The sequence below is a fragment of the Dendrobates tinctorius genome, unplaced genomic scaffold (assembly GCF_039654945.1).
Source record: "Dendrobates tinctorius isolate UK_male_01 unplaced genomic scaffold, ASM3965494v1 ptg000086l, whole genome shotgun sequence".
Classification (NCBI taxonomy): domain Eukaryota; kingdom Metazoa; phylum Chordata; class Amphibia; order Anura; family Dendrobatidae; genus Dendrobates; species Dendrobates tinctorius.
The window spans coordinates 70,645,001-70,663,602 of NW_027361754.1; the positions used below are offsets into that span (position 1 = coordinate 70,645,001).

Consider the following 18,602-nt stretch of genomic DNA (forward strand, 5'->3'; position numbering starts at 1 on the left):
AACCCAGAACAGAAGGAAGAGAAAAAGTCATAGGAAACACACTGTTGTCCTCACACCACCGAAAAAAGGCTTTCCAACATGTGTGATAGGTGCGAGATGACACCGGCTTGCTTGCCTTAATCATGGTCTGGATGACCTTGTGGGAAAAACCTGCGTCTCTCAGGACCGCGATAAAAGATCCGGACGGTCTGGAAGTCTCCAGGGGACGTCCGAGAGCATGTTTACTAGCCCCGCATACCAGGCCCTTCGTGGCCAATCTGGAGCTACTAACAGAACGGGAACCCCTCCTGCCTTTATCTTTTTCACGATTCTTGGGATCAGGGGAAGAGGTGGGAACAGATAAGGCATGCGAAACTGGGACCACGGGACTACCAGAGCATCGCAACCGATAGCCATCGGATCCAGAGACCTGGCTACGTACTGGGGAACCTTGTGGTTTACTCGAGATGCCATGAGGTCGACGTCCGGAAAGCCTCACCTCAGACAAATTTGGTGAAAGACGTCGAGGTTGAGAGCCCACTCGCCTGACACGAGCCCCTGACGGCTCAGGAACTTGGCTTCCCAGTTGTCCACACCTGGAATGAGTACGGCTGATATGGCAAGAACATGGCTTTCCGCCCAACGTAGAATCTTTGCCACCTCCAGCATGATCAGCTTGCTGCGAGTTCCGCCTTGGTGGTTTATGTACGCCACGGCCGTGGCGTTGTCAGACTGGATGCGGACCGGCTTCCCCGCGAGGATGGGCTGCCAGCGGATGAGGGCAAGAAACATTGCCCTGATCTCCAAGAGATTATTTGGTAAGAGAGCTTCCTGAGCATCCCAGCAGCCCTGCGCCGTGAGTTGGAGAAAAACCGCTCCCCAACCCAGGAGACTGGCATCGGTGGTGATGACCTGCCATCGAATGGGAAGGAAGGATCTCCCGTGTAGGACCGAGGTGGGAAACATCCACCAGGTTAGGGATTGCCTCACCTTGAGAGGCAGAAGCACTGGACGGTCCAGGGAGGATGTCGTCTTGTCCCAAGCAGACAGGAGGGCCAGCTGGAGAGGGCGGGAGTGAAACTGGGCATACGGCAATGCTTCGAAGGAAGCAATCATCTTCCGTAGGCCTCTCATGCAGAGCCGAACGGAAAGAGGGACCGGGCGCTTTAGGGCTTTGCTCTCCTGTCGGAGGGAAGAAATTTTCTTCTTTGGAAGGAAAACTCGAGCTTGGCTGGTGTCGAATTCCATGCCCAGAAATACAAGACGCTGAGTTGGGATCAGGGTAGACTTCTCTTTGTTGACTATCCAGCCAAGGCGATGCAGCGTGTCCAGAGTGATCCGGAGGCTGTGATTGAAGTCTCGGCGAGATGGACCCTTGATCAGGAGATCGTCGAGATAAGGGATTATAAGAATCCCCTTTGAATGAAGGATGGCCATGACCGCCGCCATGATCTTCATGAAGACTCTGGGGGCGGACGCCAGACCGAATGGGAGAGCTGTGAACTGATAATGGCACTCCTGTATGGCAAATCTGAGGAACTTCTGATGCTGCACACAAACAGGAACATGCAAGTAAGCGTCCTGAATGTCCACAGAGCAAAGATATTCCCCCGGTTCCATGGAGGCGATCACTGAGCGAAAGGACTCCATTCGAAAATGGCGAACCCGAAGGTGACGATTCAACTACTTGAGGTCCAAGATAGGTCGAAGGGCGCCGTCCTTTTTTGGGACTACGAACAGGTTTGAGTAAAGACCGGAAAACCGTTCGTGCCAAGGAACGGGTACGATTACTCCTGAGTTTAGGAGAGACGAGACAGCCTGGGAAAGCCCTGGGGCACAAGAGGGCCGTTTTAGTGGACGAGAAAGGAAGAAACGTCCCTTTGGGGGCGAGGAAAATTCTATTTTTTAGCCTGATGTGACAACCTCCTTAACCCAGGCGTCGTCGACCGTCGCCAACCAAGTTTCCTTGAAAAGAAGAAGCCTGCCTCCCACCCTGGAAAGATTCCCAGGTGGGGGTGACCCGTCATTTAGAGGAAAATCTGTGGCCGCGAGAACCGGGAACCGGAGGGCTTAGAGGGGCGGCTCCTAGACCTCCAGCGAGGGGCAGGTTTGAAGGAAGGTTTTCTTCTTTCTCCCTGAGCGGACGGACGGTCCTGTTGAGAGGATCCGCCTAAGGAAGAGAAAGGCTACGTCTGATCCAACATCCGCCTCCGAGGAGGGGGAACGGGCAGAGAGGGGCACCCTTGGTGCTGCCGAATCTGAGGAAGAGCTAGACAGAGTCCGCTTCCTAGTCCATTCTCCTGATCTGTCCCAGGGAAGGTCATGGTCAGGTGCTTGCGAGTCACCGTGAGAGGTGTTCGGAGCACTGGTGGCAGCAGAGGGATGTGGCATACGTTCCAGGACCTGTACCAGGGACTGTGAGATTTTGGTGAGATCTGAAAACGATTGAGACATGGCAACGGTCAGACCTGAAACCGACTGGGACATGGCAACGGCCCACTCAGGAGGTGGGGGACTGCTCTCATCCCAGGCGTTAGAGAAGTCCTGAGGCGCCGACATGGTGGAAGGACTGCAGGACGAGCAGAAAGGGAACGGAGGGGGCGTGGCCAGTGTGCTATGAAAGTAAAGGGAGAGACGGGACATAGGAATAGGCAGGGGGACGGGCCCGGCGCTGGAGAATGAAAGGAAGGCGCCGATTGGCTGACGCCGGCCAGGAGGCATGCCCGAAGGGCCGGAGGGGGGGTGACCAAACCGGAGAACAGCCCAGAGGAAGAGGGTTGTAAGAAAAAAATGTCGGACAGCGTGCACTATGTGAAGAAAAAGGCGCGGAATTTGAATCTGAATGGAGGAGAAGCAGGGGCTGCAGTGGCTTACTGGTGGGTGCTGCAGGGGCTTAGCAGTTGGGGGAGGGGGAGGCCTACTACCTGTCTCTTGAATCCGGCTCCTCTTCATAGCTGAGGATGACATCAGGAGCCCTCAGGGAAGAGGGTCCTGGGAAAACAATCCTCCTTCCCGCACCGTGTACCGATGGCGCAGAAGACGGTGTCACCCCTTAAGAATAAGGGGGAAGGCCACCATCGGTGACCACCGTCTTCCTCTCAGCCCTCTCCGAGGAGAGGGGTGAGGAGGGGAATAGGCAAGGACTGGCCACCGAGAGTCGCCCTGGAACACCCTTATGGGGGACAGGGGACAAAGTCCTGCCAGCGGATCCAAGAGTAGGCGATGCGGGTGACACCACACTGCTCTCTCGGTCGCTTAAATGTGGGAAAACAGGGTGAGCATTCTGCACCCTGTTACCCGACGGGCTGTATCTGAAAAATAAAGGTGAAAAGATTAATAACACACACAAAACCTGAAAAGAAAAAATACTGCGGATCTGGTGTTAGATCCAGGTCCGCCTCCTTCAGACACTAAGCAAAAACTGAGGTAATTTGGGCCTGTCGGTAGGTGTATACTGCTGGGGAGGAGATAACTTTTTCTTATTTGTATAGTGTCAGCCTCCTAGCGACAGCAGCATACACCCATGGTAACCTGTGTCCCCCAATGAAGCGAGAAAGAAATTAACTTTTGCCACTGCATATCCCTGTTTGCACCTTCCTTATCTACTTCACTCCTTGCCTTCCAATAAATTTACCCTTTGTTGTTTGCACCTCATCTTGTGTACCGTATTCTCCCTGCACTGTGGTGTTCCCCGGCCATCGCTTCACGGGCTCCATGGAGGCAATTACTGAGAAGAGGGATTCCATCCGGAAATGGTGGAGGCGTACCCGCTTGTTCAGGAGATTGAGATCCAGGATCGGACAGAGTGAGCCATCTTTCTTTGGGACCACGAAAAGGTTGTAAGGTTGACCCTGAGAAGTGGAGGCTGAGGGTGGGCAACAGGCAAATGATCGCCTGCCACAATCCACCCTGAGACACTCTTAAAGTGTCAGGGTTAAAGGTCCTGCCTCGCAGACCAGAGAGTGGACAATGTGGACGGGACCACACTGTTCTCTCGTTCACTAGTTTGGGAAAACAGGGCGAGACTACATCCTGTTACCCTGAAGAGGAGAATCTGAAAAAGGGAAAAGATTAACAACACACAACAGGGTTATCCAAGGAGAAAAAAGACGGGATTCTCGGATCAGATCGAGGTCTGCCTACTACTGGCATTAAGATAAAACTATCGAGCTTTGTGACAGTTGGTTGGGTGAACACTGCTGAGGAGGAGCTAACTTTTTTTTGCCTAGTGTCAGCCTCCTAGAGACCGCAGCGCGCGCCTCCTAGAGACCGCAGCCCAAAAAATAGACATGCATAGCTGAACCAAACATGATTGAGCGAGGGCATCAGGTTGAGAAGTGTTCCCATAATCACTTTTATAATTGGTTTGTCTAAATGCATCACTTAATAATATAATCAAGACAGGAGCAAAAAATCTGCTCACCTTTGCTCAATGCTAGAGTTGAGCGAAACAGGTCAGCCAGATTCATAAGTTGCCGACTTTTGCCAAAGTCGGGTTTCGCCGACCGGCACCCGACCATGGTGTGAGTGTCGCCGACCGAAACCCGACCATAGCGTGAAGTCGGCCATGCGGTCGTTAAAAACAGCACCAAAGTCAGATTTCCCAGAATGCTTGCAGGTGTCTTTTTTTCAGCCAATGAGCAAGGACGTACACTGTGGGCACGAGATGACATGTGACACGTCCACCACCATCGTACAGAAGGGCATTGCAGTGATTGGCTTGCTTTTGGGGGCGTCATAGTGTCTATAAAAGCTCTGAACGCCAACCTCCATTTTACTTCTGCCGATCTTAACAGTATGGAGAGGTCGCTGTTTATCAGTAGGGAGAGAGTTAGGGCTGTAAATAAGATCTAAGAAGTTCTTATGTGCTTGTGCTGATAGCAATTGTGCTGTACAGTTACTGTGCAGTGACAGGGGAGGATTTTCTTGTGTGCAGCAGCGCTGGATATTAGGCTGCCTGATAGCTGTATTGCTGTGTGTACACTGCTGTGCAGACTGCTTTTTACAAAGCACTAATACTTTTATTCTTTTTTCTGCACAGTTACCGACCATTCATTTTTTCCCCACACCGTACACAGCTGTACGCTCCTTACACACTACCGTGTACCGGCTGGTATCACGGACAAATACATGCTGACTATCTGTGTGTGACTCCGGAAATAAATACAGAGATTTAAATTTTCCCCTACACCGTATACATACAGCTGTACGCTTATGAAACAGTACCGTATATCTGCTGTTTGCCTTACGGTCAAATACAGACTGAGTGAGCGTCTGTGTGTGACTCCGGAAATATATTCGGAGAATTAAATTTTTCCCTACACCGTATACAGCTGTACGGTCCTCATACAGCAGCGTATATCTGCTGTTTGTATTACGGTGAAATCCATACTGGGAGAGCGTCTGTGTGTGACTCTGGAAATAAATACGGAGATTTAAATTTTCCCCTACACCGTATATAGCTGTACGCTTCTGATACAGTACCATATATCTGCTGTTTGTATTACGGTGAAATCTGAGTGAGCGTCTGTGTGTGACTACGGAAATATATACGGAGATTTACATTTTTCCCTACACCGTATACAGCTGTACGCTCCTCATACAGTACCATATATCTGCTGGTATTTTTGGTACATTTTACCAAACATGAGGAAGTATGGTGGAAGAGGCCGCGGACGTGGGCGGGGGGGCCAGCTGGTACTGATGGTGGTGGTGGTGCATCTGCAGGTTATGCCAAAAGCACAATAGCACCTAAGGCAGAAGGTGTTGAGCCTGCGTCATCGTCTGGCTCCTGAAGGCCTGGAAGGCTCCCTTTTCTGGGAGTAGGTAAACCACTTTTAAAGCCGGAACATCAGGAACAGGTTTTGGCTTACATTGCCAAAACAGCCTCCAGCTCTATCGCCTCCTCTTCTGAAGTTTCGAAAACTGCAAGCACTGAGTCGTCAGTGCAGGCTCCTGGTCAGGAACAACACCTTTCCTTGTGTCCTTCACCCCCACCAAAAGTGAAGGATGCGGCAGGCCACACTACAGATTACTCCATGGAGCTCTCTTCACATACCATGCCTGAGTAATCAAGTGAAATCATGAATTCCCCAATGCAAGATGAATATGACATGGAGTGCACTGATGCACAGGCAGTGCAATATGATTCTGCCGGTACATTCACCCAGAGCACTGCATTGCCCTCGCAGTCTACTGAGCCAGATTATGACCTTGATGAAACTCAGGTGCCCCTTCCCACATACTATACCACCTTACACGGTGACACAGAGGAAGGTGCAGATGAAATTGAAGAGGTGATGGATGACCCAGTTGTTGACCTGGATTGGCATCCATTGGGGGAAGAGGGTGCCGCTGGCAATAGCTCAGAAGAGGAGGAGGATCCTCAGCAGGCATCGACATCGCAGGTGCGGTTGTCTGGCAGGCCCGTAGCAGTCCAAAAACGTGTTAAAAAAACAAGAGTTGCAGGACAGCTTGGCCAGACGGTCAAATTAGCACAGCGTGCAAGGCCTGAAAATTTTTACCATAGTAGGAAGAGTGCAGTGTGGCACTTTTGACCAAAATCCTATTGATGAGGCAAAGGTTATCTGTAAGAAGTGCGGAAGGACCTTTAGCCGAGGTAAAAATCTCCGAAATTTGAATACCAGTTGCATGCTTAGACATGTAAACACAATGCACTTGCAAGCATGGATGGACTACTAAACCTCAGGTAGCACACGTGCACCTGTTCCGACTGAAGGTAGCCAGCAACAATACATCGCTTCCCCCACTGTAACCCCACTGGTTAAGACACCACCAGCAAGAAATGTTGAGGTGTCGTCGCAAGGCCAAAGCAGTCAGGGAATCACAATGTTTTTCCAACAAAACACTGCATCTAAGGCCGCTTTCACACTTCAGGCTTTCGGTATCCGGTATGGGGGGGCCAAAAACCGGACTACCGGATCCGGCCGCATACGCAGACACCGGATCCTTCTTTCTGCCGGATATATTCCTGGCAGAGAAGGTTTCCGGGCATGCGCAGTGCGAAAAAACGGTCAGGCGTTGGGAAAAAACGTTGCATGCAACGTTTTTTCCAGATGCCTGACCGGCTATTTTCTCCGGATCCGGAAAAAACCGGACTCGCTGCATTGCCATCCGGCGCAATGTGGCAGCAATGATACAGCATGGGGAAAAAGCCGGATCTGGTCGTAACAAGCGCCGGATCCGGCAGTCCGGTTTTTCGCCGCACCATGCCGGATACCGAAAGCCTGAAGTGTGAAAGCGGCCTAAGCCATCACCAACCACCTCTCAGTCCGCCATGTCCACCGCTAGTTCCACCATATGCAGCTCTCAAGTCCAGCTCACCCTAGCAGAGACTCTGAGTAGGACAAGAAAGTACTCATCCTCTCATCCGCGTATACTGTCTTTGAACGCATACATTGCCAAACTGATCTCATTAGAGATGATGCCCTTCCGTTTGGTTGAAAGTGCAGCGTTCCGAGAGCTCATGGCCTACGCTGTCCCACACTATGACCTACCCAGTCGGCACTTCTTTTCTAGAAAAGTCATCCCTGCCCTCCACCTGCATGTGAAAGACCGCATTGTCCATGCACTCAATCAGTGAGTGGAAAGGTGCACCTCACAACAGATGCATGGTCCAGTAGGCATGGCTAGGGCCGTTACGTGTCCACCACTGCGCACTGGGTGAATGTGGTGGATGCAGGGTCCACAGGGGACAGCGGCGGTGGGACAGTGCTGCCAAGCCCACGGTATAGGCAACAGTTGGCTGTTGGCGTCCGACCCTCCGCCTCCTCCTCCAGAATCGAAAGCTCGTTGACAGAGCGCAGTCGCACGAGCACTCCATCCGCAGCTGCCAGTGATGCACACGAGGTGTCCCACTGTCGAACAGCTAGTGGTAAGCGTCAGCAGGCTGTTTTAAAGATGATGTCTTTGGGCGACAACAGACACACCGCGGAGGTACTGGCCGACTATTTGAAGCGAGAAACTGAGTCATGGCTGGGCAGTCTACATCTTGAGCCAGGCAAGGTAGTCAGTGATAACGGACGTAATTTTGTGGCGGCCATAGCCCTGGCAAAACTCAAACACATACCTTACCTGGCTCACACCTTGAACCTGGTGGTGCAGTGCTTCATAAATAATTATCCGGAGTTACCAGCCCTGCTCCATAAGGTGCGAAGACGGTGCTCGCACAGACGTCGATCGCCCGTAGACTCCAGTCGTATGCAGAGGCTGCAGCGATCGCTCCACCTCCCCAAGCACCGCCTAATCATAGACTTTGCAAAAAGGTGGAACTCCACCATGCACATGGTTGAGAGGCTGTGCGAACAGAGGCAGGCTGTAATGCATTTGTGGGAGGATACACGGGCAGGCAGTATGAGGGCAGACATCGAGTTGTCGAGCGTGCAGTGGTCAATGCTGAAAGACCTCTGTAAAGTCCTTCAGTGTTTTGAGGAATGCACACGGCTGGTAAGCGCAGACGACGCCATCATAAGCATGAGCATCCCACTTATGCGTCTGCTCATGCAAACTTTGACGCACATTAAGGATCAGGCGTCTGCAGCGGAAGAGGAGGAGGAGGAGGGAAGCCTTGATGACAGTCAGGCATTGTCTGATCAGGGAACTGTCCTGGATGAGGTGGAGGAAAAAGAGGAGGAGGAGGAGGAGGAGGATGAGGGGGATGATTATTTTGGGGAAGAGGATGCTTCTCAGTGGGCAAGAGAAAATGTTGGCTTGCCAAGGTCAGGTACAGGGTTTTTGTGCGTGACTGGAGAGATGTGGATTTGGCAGAAAATGCTCCTCCACCCACCACTGGCATTGCATCATTGACACCTGGAACATTGGCCCACATGTGTGATTACCTCTTGCGGATCCTAAAAAGGGACCCCCGCATTGCTAAAATTATGAAGGATGACGACTAATGGTTGGTCAGCATCCTCGATCCACGCTATAAAGGCAAATTACAGAACATCATGCCACAGGAGAACCTAGAGCTAATATTGGCGAACAAACAAGCAACTCAGGTAAACCTTACCATTCCCAGCACACAGCAGCGGTGCAGGTTCTACTACGAGCCATACTGGGCAACATGGAAGAGGTGTTCGTGGTGCACACAGCCGAAGTGGCGTTGGAGACAGGGGTTTCATGACCATGTTGTGGACTGATTTCTCGAGTAACGCTCACACGACTGGTAATACTGAATCGATTGCAACAGACAGGAGACAGCAGTTGTCAACTATGGTTAAAAATTACCTCTCCTCCCCTATCGATGTTCTCCCTCACAGTTCATTCCCCTTTGACTACTGGGCGTGTAAACTGGACACCTGGCCTGAATTGGCACAATATGCCTTACAGGAGCTCACTTGCCCTGCTGGTAGTGTGCTATCAGAAAGAGTCTTCAGTGCTGATGGATCAATCCTGACAGAAAGAAGGACTCAGCTGTCGACCCAAAATGTAGGTGATCTCACCTTCATTAAAATGAACCATGCCTGGGTTTCAAAGGATTTTGTACCACCTTCCCCTGATGACACTTAGGTTGCCAGCAAAATGGCTCGCTCTGTCCTCCTCTTCCTCTGACTTCTCCAATTCCTCCATTTGCAGCTGCTTAACGTCCAGTCTACACCTCAACATATGCCAGTTTTTCCACCTCCCTAACTGGGCTGTACCCCCCCCCCCACTACTTTAGCCAAATAACCCCCAGTTTTCAATGCGTTACTATTATTATAAAGTAAATTAAGGTTGACAAGCTTAAGTAATAAGGATTGATGTCGTTGCCATTGAAATGGGCACTGTAGGTGTGTTTACTGTCCTCCACTCACTGCCGACTTTTATTCCCCATTGACTTGCACTGGGGTCGGGTTTCGGTCGAAACTACGACTTTTTCCGATAGTCGGCCGATTTCATTCGACTCGACTTTTAGTAAAGTCGGGTGGTCTGCCCGACTCGACCCTCCCAGAGGCAAAGTCGCTCATCTCTACTCAATGAATATCGTTTCCCAAGAACAAGTAAATATTTGAGAGAAGAGACCTTCTGACAGATGCCCCTTTATAATACCAGTCGTGACGTGGAAATATATCACACACATTTACCTGTGAAAGAGTCAGTGGTATGGTCTTCAAACATATGTCACACTCTATCCGTGGCTGCTGCCGTGACCGCAGCGGCTCTTTGGAGCAATTTCTTTTCAGGAGTGCTGAGGTGCACACGGGCTCTAGGATATACTGGTGCTCACGACTCTCCATGCTTTTGTCCATTGCGTCCTGAGAATCAAATAGAGACATTTCACTATCGGGTTTCAATATGTTCTACATGTTCTTGGTGTAACCATAAAAAAACAACATTATCTAATTATTGATTGTGTTCTGTATACCTGAAGCTCCCCCGGAGGAAGGTCACCCAGTAGAGTGCTGTGAACATCCCAGTATATGCTAAAATCCTCAATTTCCAGTTGTTTATTTCGTATAAATCTCTCCACCTGCAAAAGGGTTAATGTTGTTAAGGTTCCATTTACATGGTCCGATCGGTGGCACTAAATGACCACCAATCGGTAAACACTTACCAACTGGCAATCGTTTGATAGTCTGTTTATACAGACAGCGCAAAGTAAATGATGCGCACTGAATGATCACTAATAGATCCGCTCAGTGCACTTAGGCTGCCATTGTTCTCGGCTGCCGAAAATGATGATCTTTTGCACTGTACAAAAGATCATGTGATCGGCGGCTTGTTTACACTGCAAGATTATCGTGAAACGAGCATTATTAAGAAAACTTGCTCACAATTATCATTCAGTGTAAATGCAGCTTAAGCCGGACGACTAAATGAATGGGAATCAGCAGAGCCAGGTAACAAATGTAATGAAAAGCCTTCTGTAAGAGTCAGGGGTAAAACAAACAGACAGCAAGGATCCGACCACAACCCTCTGTGTTCTCTTACCGGCTCATGACTGGCGTTTTGTACAGAAACGTTTTTGATGCAAACTCCAAAGGCAAATGGACGGGAAGGATAAGTGACACCATCTTCAAATCTCAAATGGACATCCTGAATTTTCAGCTGGAACAGTATAAAGACAATTGCGCATTAATGTAAGAGCTGGACCTTTATACATGGAAGCCACACTGCTCACATCACATAAACCGAATGTTGGGTGGTCAACGAAAAAGTTAAGAGTGAATATCCACCATTTACCTGTTGTCTCCTACATTCAACATATGGGGAGTCTCACTGCCCTTATCGGGCCCAGTGTTTGCAGCCTGTCTCATCCCTCACCTATGCCATCCAGCCTGGAGGTGGCCCATGCACAGTGACTTCTAATGGCGCAGCCAGGGACTCTAGTGTCATAATATGCATACACAACCCCTGGGTGACAGATGGGATTTCAATGAATGCTGACCCTCAGGACAACTCCAGGGGCCAGTTTTTAGGTAGCAGTAGGTGATGAGAGATAAAGGCTTGAGGACATTTCTCCACTTACTTCAATGTTGTCCACAATTCTGGTCACAATGGAGGCCGTGACAGAATACCAGTAGGATTCTCCCTTCTGCTCCTGTTCGCTCTGCAAAAAGCGTGCGAGAAAAATATGGAGAAACGGCACAAAGGTCAGAATGGATTAGTAGGGAACACAATGTGGAAAATCTTAAACATCAGCTGAAGTATAAGGATTCATAGGACCCTTAAGTGACAAGTACCCAGTAGGTAGAAATCTCAGTCACCGAATTCTCTAATGTTGGATAACCTGCAGGAAAGTCATAAAAAGCCTGGTCCCATTTCTTCATTCAAAGACACAATCTCAGGAGAGTGCGGAACTAGTGTAATTCAATGTTTGCATAACTTCCATACACTTGCAGAGGCTACAGCGATGCAGATGATCACTGAGCTCATCAGCGCTGTCCATGTAGACAGCATGAGCCGCTGAGCTATCGACATGATGGCACCGCTGCAGCCGATCAACAAGTAGCAGATCTGGACTTGGGGAGGGAGAGTAAGGCTGTGTGCACACGCTGCGGATTAGGTGCGGATTCATCCGCGCGGATTTTGTAAAATCCGCAGGTGAAACCGCAGGTCAAAAGACCTGCGGTTTTACCTGCGGATTGCTCTGCGGTTTTGCCCTGCGGTTTTCCATCTCCTCAAATGGAGGAGATGGCAAACCGCAGGGGAATCCGCAGAAAGAATTGACATGTCAATTCTTTCTGCGGATTGAAAACCGCAGATAATCCGCGCTGAAAATTCCGCACCGTCTGCATTGCGGTTTTTGATTCCCATAGGGAATCATGGTACTGTACAACGCAGCAGAAACTGCTGCGGGTCCGCAGCGGCCAAAACCGCTGCGGAGCCGCAGCAAAATCCGCAGCGTGTGCACACAGCCTTAGGCTATGTGCACATGGTGCGGATTCTGCTGTGGAATTTTCCGCGCAGATTTTGCTAAATCTGTAGGTCAAAAGACCTGCGGTTTTACCTGCGGATTGCTCTGCGGTTTTGCCCTGCGGTTTTCCATCTCCTCAAATGGAGGAGATGGCAAACCGCAGGGGAATCCGCAGAAAGAATTGACATGTCAATTCTTTCTGCGGATTGAAAACCGCAGATAATCCGCGCTGAAAATTCCGCACCGTCTGCATTGCGGTTTTTGATTCCCATAGGGAATCATGGTACTGTACAACGCAGCAGAAACTGCTGCGGGTCCGCAGCGGCCAAAACCGCTGCGGAGCCGCAGCAAAATCCGCAGCGTGTGCACACAGCCTTAGGCTATGTGCACATGGTGCGGATTCTGCTGTGGAATTTTCCGCGCAGATTTTGCTAAATCTGTAGGTCAAAAGACCTGCGGTTTTACCTGCGGATTGCTCTGCGGTTTTGCCCTGCGGTTTTCCATCTCCTCAAATGGAGGAGATGGCAAACCGCAGGGGAATCCGCAGAAAGAATTGACATGTCAATTCTTTCTGCGGATTGAAAACCGCAGATAATCCGCGCTGAAAATTCCGCACCGTCTGCATTGCGGTTTTTGATTCCCATAGGGAATCATGGTACTGTACAACGCAGCAGAAACTGCTGCGGGTCCGCAGCGGCCAAAACCGCTGCGGAGCCGCAGCAAAATCCGCAGCGTGTGCACACAGCCTTAGGCTATGTGCACACGGTGCGGATTCTGCTGTGGAATTTTCCGCGCAGATTTTGCTAAATCTGTAGGTAAAATGACCTGCGTTTTACCTGCAGTTTTAGTGCAGATTTAGTGCAGTTTTTGTGCGGATTTCCCCTGCAGTTTCCACCTGCAGATTTCTATAATGGAGCAGGTGGAAAACTGCAGCAAAACCGCACAAAAGAAGCGACATGCTGCTTCTTTTATTCTGCACCAAATCTGTGCAGAAAAATCTGCAGCATGTGCACAGCCTTTTTTGTTTTACATAGCCTTAAATGGTACTGTGCATCACGTGCTGTTCTGTTGCTTTTCTGCTGCGGTTCTGCAGGGCCAAATCTGCTGCAGAACTGCACAGAATCTGCACCGTGTGCACAGGGCCTAAGTGCTCAGTTGGTCTATTTCTTTCTTTTTTGCATCCCTATAGAGTAATTATCTTTAAAATAAGAAAACCCTTAAAGAGAGAGTACATAGGCGCATTCTCAATATTGATGGGGGTCCCAGCGGTCCTACTGCCTAAGATGAGATATGTTTGGATGGAAATGGTTTATGAAGATCCAGTCGATATGGTCAACCCTCACTTACCTTCCATTTCTCCTCCAACGCTTTCAGCAGAGCTTTCTTGTGTGCGAACTCCAATAACTTTTCCCTCAACTCGTCAAAGTCTTCTTGTTTGTCAGGGGATCCAACCAGATGAAGCCGAGAGATGGAAATGACCCAAGGATCCAAATGTGGCCGATAAAAAGGGATCTGGATTCTTATCTTTCCAATAAAGCCTAGAAGAAAATGGTGGATGTACTGAACTCGGGGCACCATTATAATGTGGATTTTCGCATTGAAAGGGTTTGGCCACTATTATTATAGCCTTTCCTATGGATAGTCACAATCTATGGTTAAGGCCATCAATATCTGATTGGTGGGGGTGTGACGCCCAGCATCCCCACCGATCAGATGATACCATCCATGGTCAGAATATCTCGGATGCTGCCACATGCAGTGGTGTGTATGTATCATCCTGTCAGTAAAGGTTTAATCACAGGAGTGTGGGATAAGGTTAGATAATAGTGGGATGACGGAAGTAGATAGGGGGCTGCGATGTCTGAGAAAACAGGTGGGGGCAGTGCACATGTAACTAGGTACAGACATGATTTCATGCTTCGATTACTCCTTAAAGGTAGTCTGTCACCAGGTTTTTGCTGCCCCATTTGAGAGTAGCGTGATATAGGGGCAGAGACCCTGATTTCAGTGATGTGTCACTTATTGGGCTGCTAGATGGAGTTTTGCTAAAATCACATTTTTCTCTGCTGCAGACGTACCAGTTTTCTGAATGCTGAGCTCTGTATAACCCCGGCCAAACCACTGATTGGCAGCTTTCTGTGTACACTGCACATAGGTCAGAATATGTCCATTGGTGGGGTTGGGGTTATACAGGGCCCATGAATTTGGAGGACTACATAGCAGCAGGTTTACTAGTCGTCTAGTGATAAAATCACAGTTTTATCAGCAGGAAGTTATCAAACCTACAGCAAGCAGCTCAGAAATGGACACATTGCTGGAATCAAGGTCTCTGCCCCTACATTATGTGGATCTCAAATTAGGTGGCAAAAACCTGGTGACAGATTCTCTTTGACTTTTGTGTACCTGGCAGTACAAAATGTCCTCATAGTTCTTAACACCAAGCCTCTGTGCAAATGGCCTCTCTAGGTTCTTATGGTCACAAATCTTCACAAATATGACGTCAAACTGTGTCAACTTAATGTCAGCTGTGCGCACCGTGAAGGTCACAGTTTTCCCTTGTCACATTACGAGCAGGATGGTCACTGATCTCATACGCCCGGCGATCACATTTCATACAATACCTGCTTTTACTTCGAAGGGTAATTCCAGCTCTTTCAAGGCATCTTTTTTTAAGGGCAGGTTCTCCAACTCCACCGCCCCTATGGACACATCGACAGAAGGATTAGGTAACAGATGTGAGGAATTATCTGCATTGTCATCCTCGCCTTCTTATAGAACTAACCACCCTGAAAGTGACTCGGCTCACGTAAGGTTAAACCACTAACAGGATATATCCAGTACAGGGCATGCAGTTAGCAGTAATGACAGGAAGGTTTATAGAGCGATTTGGCAATACACTTCTGATACTGTGCTGTGGGAATGCCTGCTGCTTCCAATCCTTTCCAGTCCTCTGGTGATCAGTCCTGATCATATCTGTGCCCCATATATAAGCTTAGAGTCGCCATAGACCGGACAAGCTTGGAATGTGCAGCCGCAGCCTCTCCACAGCAGCCTCCATAAGATGCGGCTGTTATTCTGCGACTGGCACTGCCCAATACACAATGATGGAAGCCAATGAGAACTAGGTTAGGGTCAGAAAAGCGTTGAACTCCTCGGACCAGTCACATCCTTAAATTGAGGATTTATCATGTCCCCTGTTGTGTCCGAGCAGCAGCGGCGTACAGGAGTTGCATGCTATATACTTGCACTAGTCTGGCCTGTTACTTGGAGCAGAATAAAATACATAGAAACAAAATAGGAATCTTGTGGGTATGATACCTTTTAATGGCTAACAAAAAATAGTGAATGATGTTACAAAGCAAGCTTTCGAAACAACTTACGTCTCTTCATCAGGCTGATATAACAAAATATTTGAAGGAACCTCATTTATATACAGTGGAGAGCACAGACATGGTGTAATACATGGACATTTCAATAAGCAAACAATGAGCTTGAAATTAGAATCCTTAATTAGGTAAGAATAGATAGGTGGTGTGAAAGTTCTGTGAGATCAAAGGGCTATTTGGAGGAAATAGCTCAGATATGGTAATGGGCCATAAAACCGCCTGACAGATTGAGACCTGTGTGAATAGAATCAAAGATTGTAATGAATTTATATTCCCACACCCTGCGATGTTTCTGTGATTTAAAATTGCCTTTTAAAATGACAACTTTCATATTGATTATGTTGTGTCCTGGATCACAGAAATGTTTGGCCACAGGTAAATGTTTTGGTTTTTTTTTGTCTGTAATTGTATGACGATGAGACCTCATCCTTGCTCTCAGTCTCTGTCCTGTTTCTCCAACATAGAGGCCACCCACAGGACATAAATTGCACTGAATTAAATACAACACATTGGAAGAGGAACATGTGAATGTCCCAGCGATCTTATAGTCCTGCTGTGTGTTGGGGATTTGGATTTTGTCTTTGGTCTCTATATGAATGCAGGTTTTGCATCTTCTCCCAATGCAAGGATATGATCCTCTGGGTGAATCTGAGGGCATTGAACTTCGGATAATGATGTTTCTTAGATTGGGAGGTTGCCTGTAACATAGCAAGAGGGGGTGTTATGATTGGGTCACCGAGGAGGAAAGCAAGACCAAGCTAAGCCACAGAAAACCAGAGAGGTTGGTAACTAAGCGGATTGCAGACCCCTGATCCTATCCACACAACTAGCAGTAGCCGTGGAGCGTACCTACGATGATCCTAGACGCCTCGACACAGCCGGAGAACTAAATAAGCCTAAAGCAAGAAAGGGGAAATCTAAACTGCCCCAGAGCAGACCCCAAAGGAATAGATAGCCCACAAACATATATTGTCGGAGACAAGATGAAAACACAAACGCAGGTAGGAAAATAGACTGAGCAAACGATGGGGCCCACACTAACTAGACAGGACAGGAAAGGAAAGACTCTGTCTGCAATCACGCAAAAAAATCTGTCTATCTTTTCTATCTATCTGATAGAAAAATACTGAAGTCACTAGACTTCGCCCACTATATCAGCACTCTGGTATATTCTGAAATCAGAGCAAAAAGAGGCCAATCTAATAAGGGACAAAAACAAACTGGCACAAGCAGTAACATAAGGATGGAAATTCAGCACAGCCCCAGCCGGAGCTGGCTGAACACACAAAACCAGATCAAATGTGAACAATAGCAAAAGAAGACTTAGCTGAGCATGCAGGTACTGAGCTGGAAACTAAGACCTCAGGAGGCAGGAAAAAATCACCAGCAGGGATAGAGGGAGTCGGCGGTCTTAAATCCAGTCAGAAACTCCAGATGTCCAGTCAACCTCCTCATTATCAGGTCGCAGGCCTCTGTTAATTAGATCAGCTCCATTACCTCCAGTAACCACCAGGGGGAGCCCGGAAAGAGAACTCGCGACCCCTCTGTCATTATAACCAGCTCCACTACCTTCACTAGTAACCAAAGGTAGGCCAGAAAGCAAATTCAAAACAGGGGAGTCTTTGAATAGTATTTTTAACCGGTCATCCTTGTGTAGGATATGGTGAAGGTTCTTAGCCATTTTTCTCAGTATGTCAAGCTTTGTGTTGTAGGTCACTACCAGCGGTATGATTTTCCTCTTTTTTTCTGTATTGAAGTACTTGACTTCTAGGGATCCTTGTGGCCCTAACGATCTGATCATCAATGGAGGTGGGATGGTAACCTTGATTTAAAAATGACATTTTAAGCTGGATTAGGTGTTCATCCCTGTCCTTTGGACTGGAACAGATACGGTTATATTTGAGGGCCTGGCTGTAGACAATGGACTTTTTAAGGTGTTTAGGATGCAAGCTGTCCCATTTGAGGTATGTGGGACGGTCAATTGGTTTCCGATACACTGATGTTTGGAATTAACCATTTTGGATTTTTATGGTGGTGTCTAGGAAGTTGATTTTTGTTTTTGAGTGGTCCAATGTCTAGTTTATGGTTGGATGAAATTTGTTGAATGTGTCATTGAAATGTAGAAGTTATTGTTCAGGCTCAGTCGAGATTATTAAGATGTCATCGATGTAACGGAAATAGGCTAAGGGTTTAATGGAGCAGGATGTTAAAAAGTCATTTTCCAGTTTAGCCATGAAGAGGTTAGCGTACTGGGGTGCCATTTTACTTCCCATAGCGGTGCCGGTGCATTGTAGGTATAGCTCCTCACCGAAAGAGAAAAAATTGTGTGTGAGGATGAATCTGGTAAGTGCTATTACAGACTCGGAGGAGATCCCATTGGCCTCAAAAAACATTCGGCAGGCGGTTAGTCCATCTTCGTGTGAGATGTTGGAATATAAGGATTCGACGTCCATGGTGGCTAAGATAGTGCTGTCAGGGAGGGGACCTATCGTGGATAGGTTATTCAGCAGGTCTGTAGTGTTCTGTACATAGCTGGCTGTCTTCCTTACCAGAGGCTTGAGGATATTTTCTACCCACCCTGAGATTTTTTCAGTGAGTGTTCCCACCCCTGAGATGATTGACCTCCCTGGGTTGCCTGGCTTATGAATCTTGGGAAGCATATAGAAAGTTCCCATCCTTGGATTCTCGGGTATAAAGTCCAGAAGGTTTATGGGGTCTGTACATAGACATTTGATGACTCTTTTCAGCTCCCTCAGATATTTTGGAGTTGGGTCATCATCCAGTTTGGTGTAGTACTGTATATCCATCAGATGTCCGTGTGCCTCTTTGATGATGTAGTCAGTTGTATTAAGAACAGAATCACAGAAACATCTCAGGGT

General features: G+C 48.4%; 1 protein-coding gene across 3 annotated transcripts in view; it reads right to left on the reverse strand.

Moving 5' to 3' along the window:
- The window catches only part of VPS13D (vacuolar protein sorting 13 homolog D), a 438,357-nt gene that overhangs the window by 394,872 nt on the left and 24,883 nt on the right, over positions 1–18,602 (reverse strand). For all 3 annotated transcript variants that reach the window (XM_073585587.1, XM_073585586.1, XM_073585585.1), the window contains exons 3-8: positions 14,959–15,036; positions 13,685–13,875; positions 11,450–11,530; positions 10,912–11,028; positions 10,346–10,450; positions 10,065–10,235 (exon numbers count right to left, since the gene is read on the reverse strand). In XM_073585587.1, coding sequence (XP_073441688.1) covers positions 10,065–10,235; positions 10,346–10,450; positions 10,912–11,028; positions 11,450–11,530; positions 13,685–13,875; positions 14,959–15,036 — 743 coding nt within the window. The remainder of the gene's footprint in view (positions 1–10,064; positions 10,236–10,345; positions 10,451–10,911; positions 11,029–11,449; positions 11,531–13,684; positions 13,876–14,958; positions 15,037–18,602) is intronic.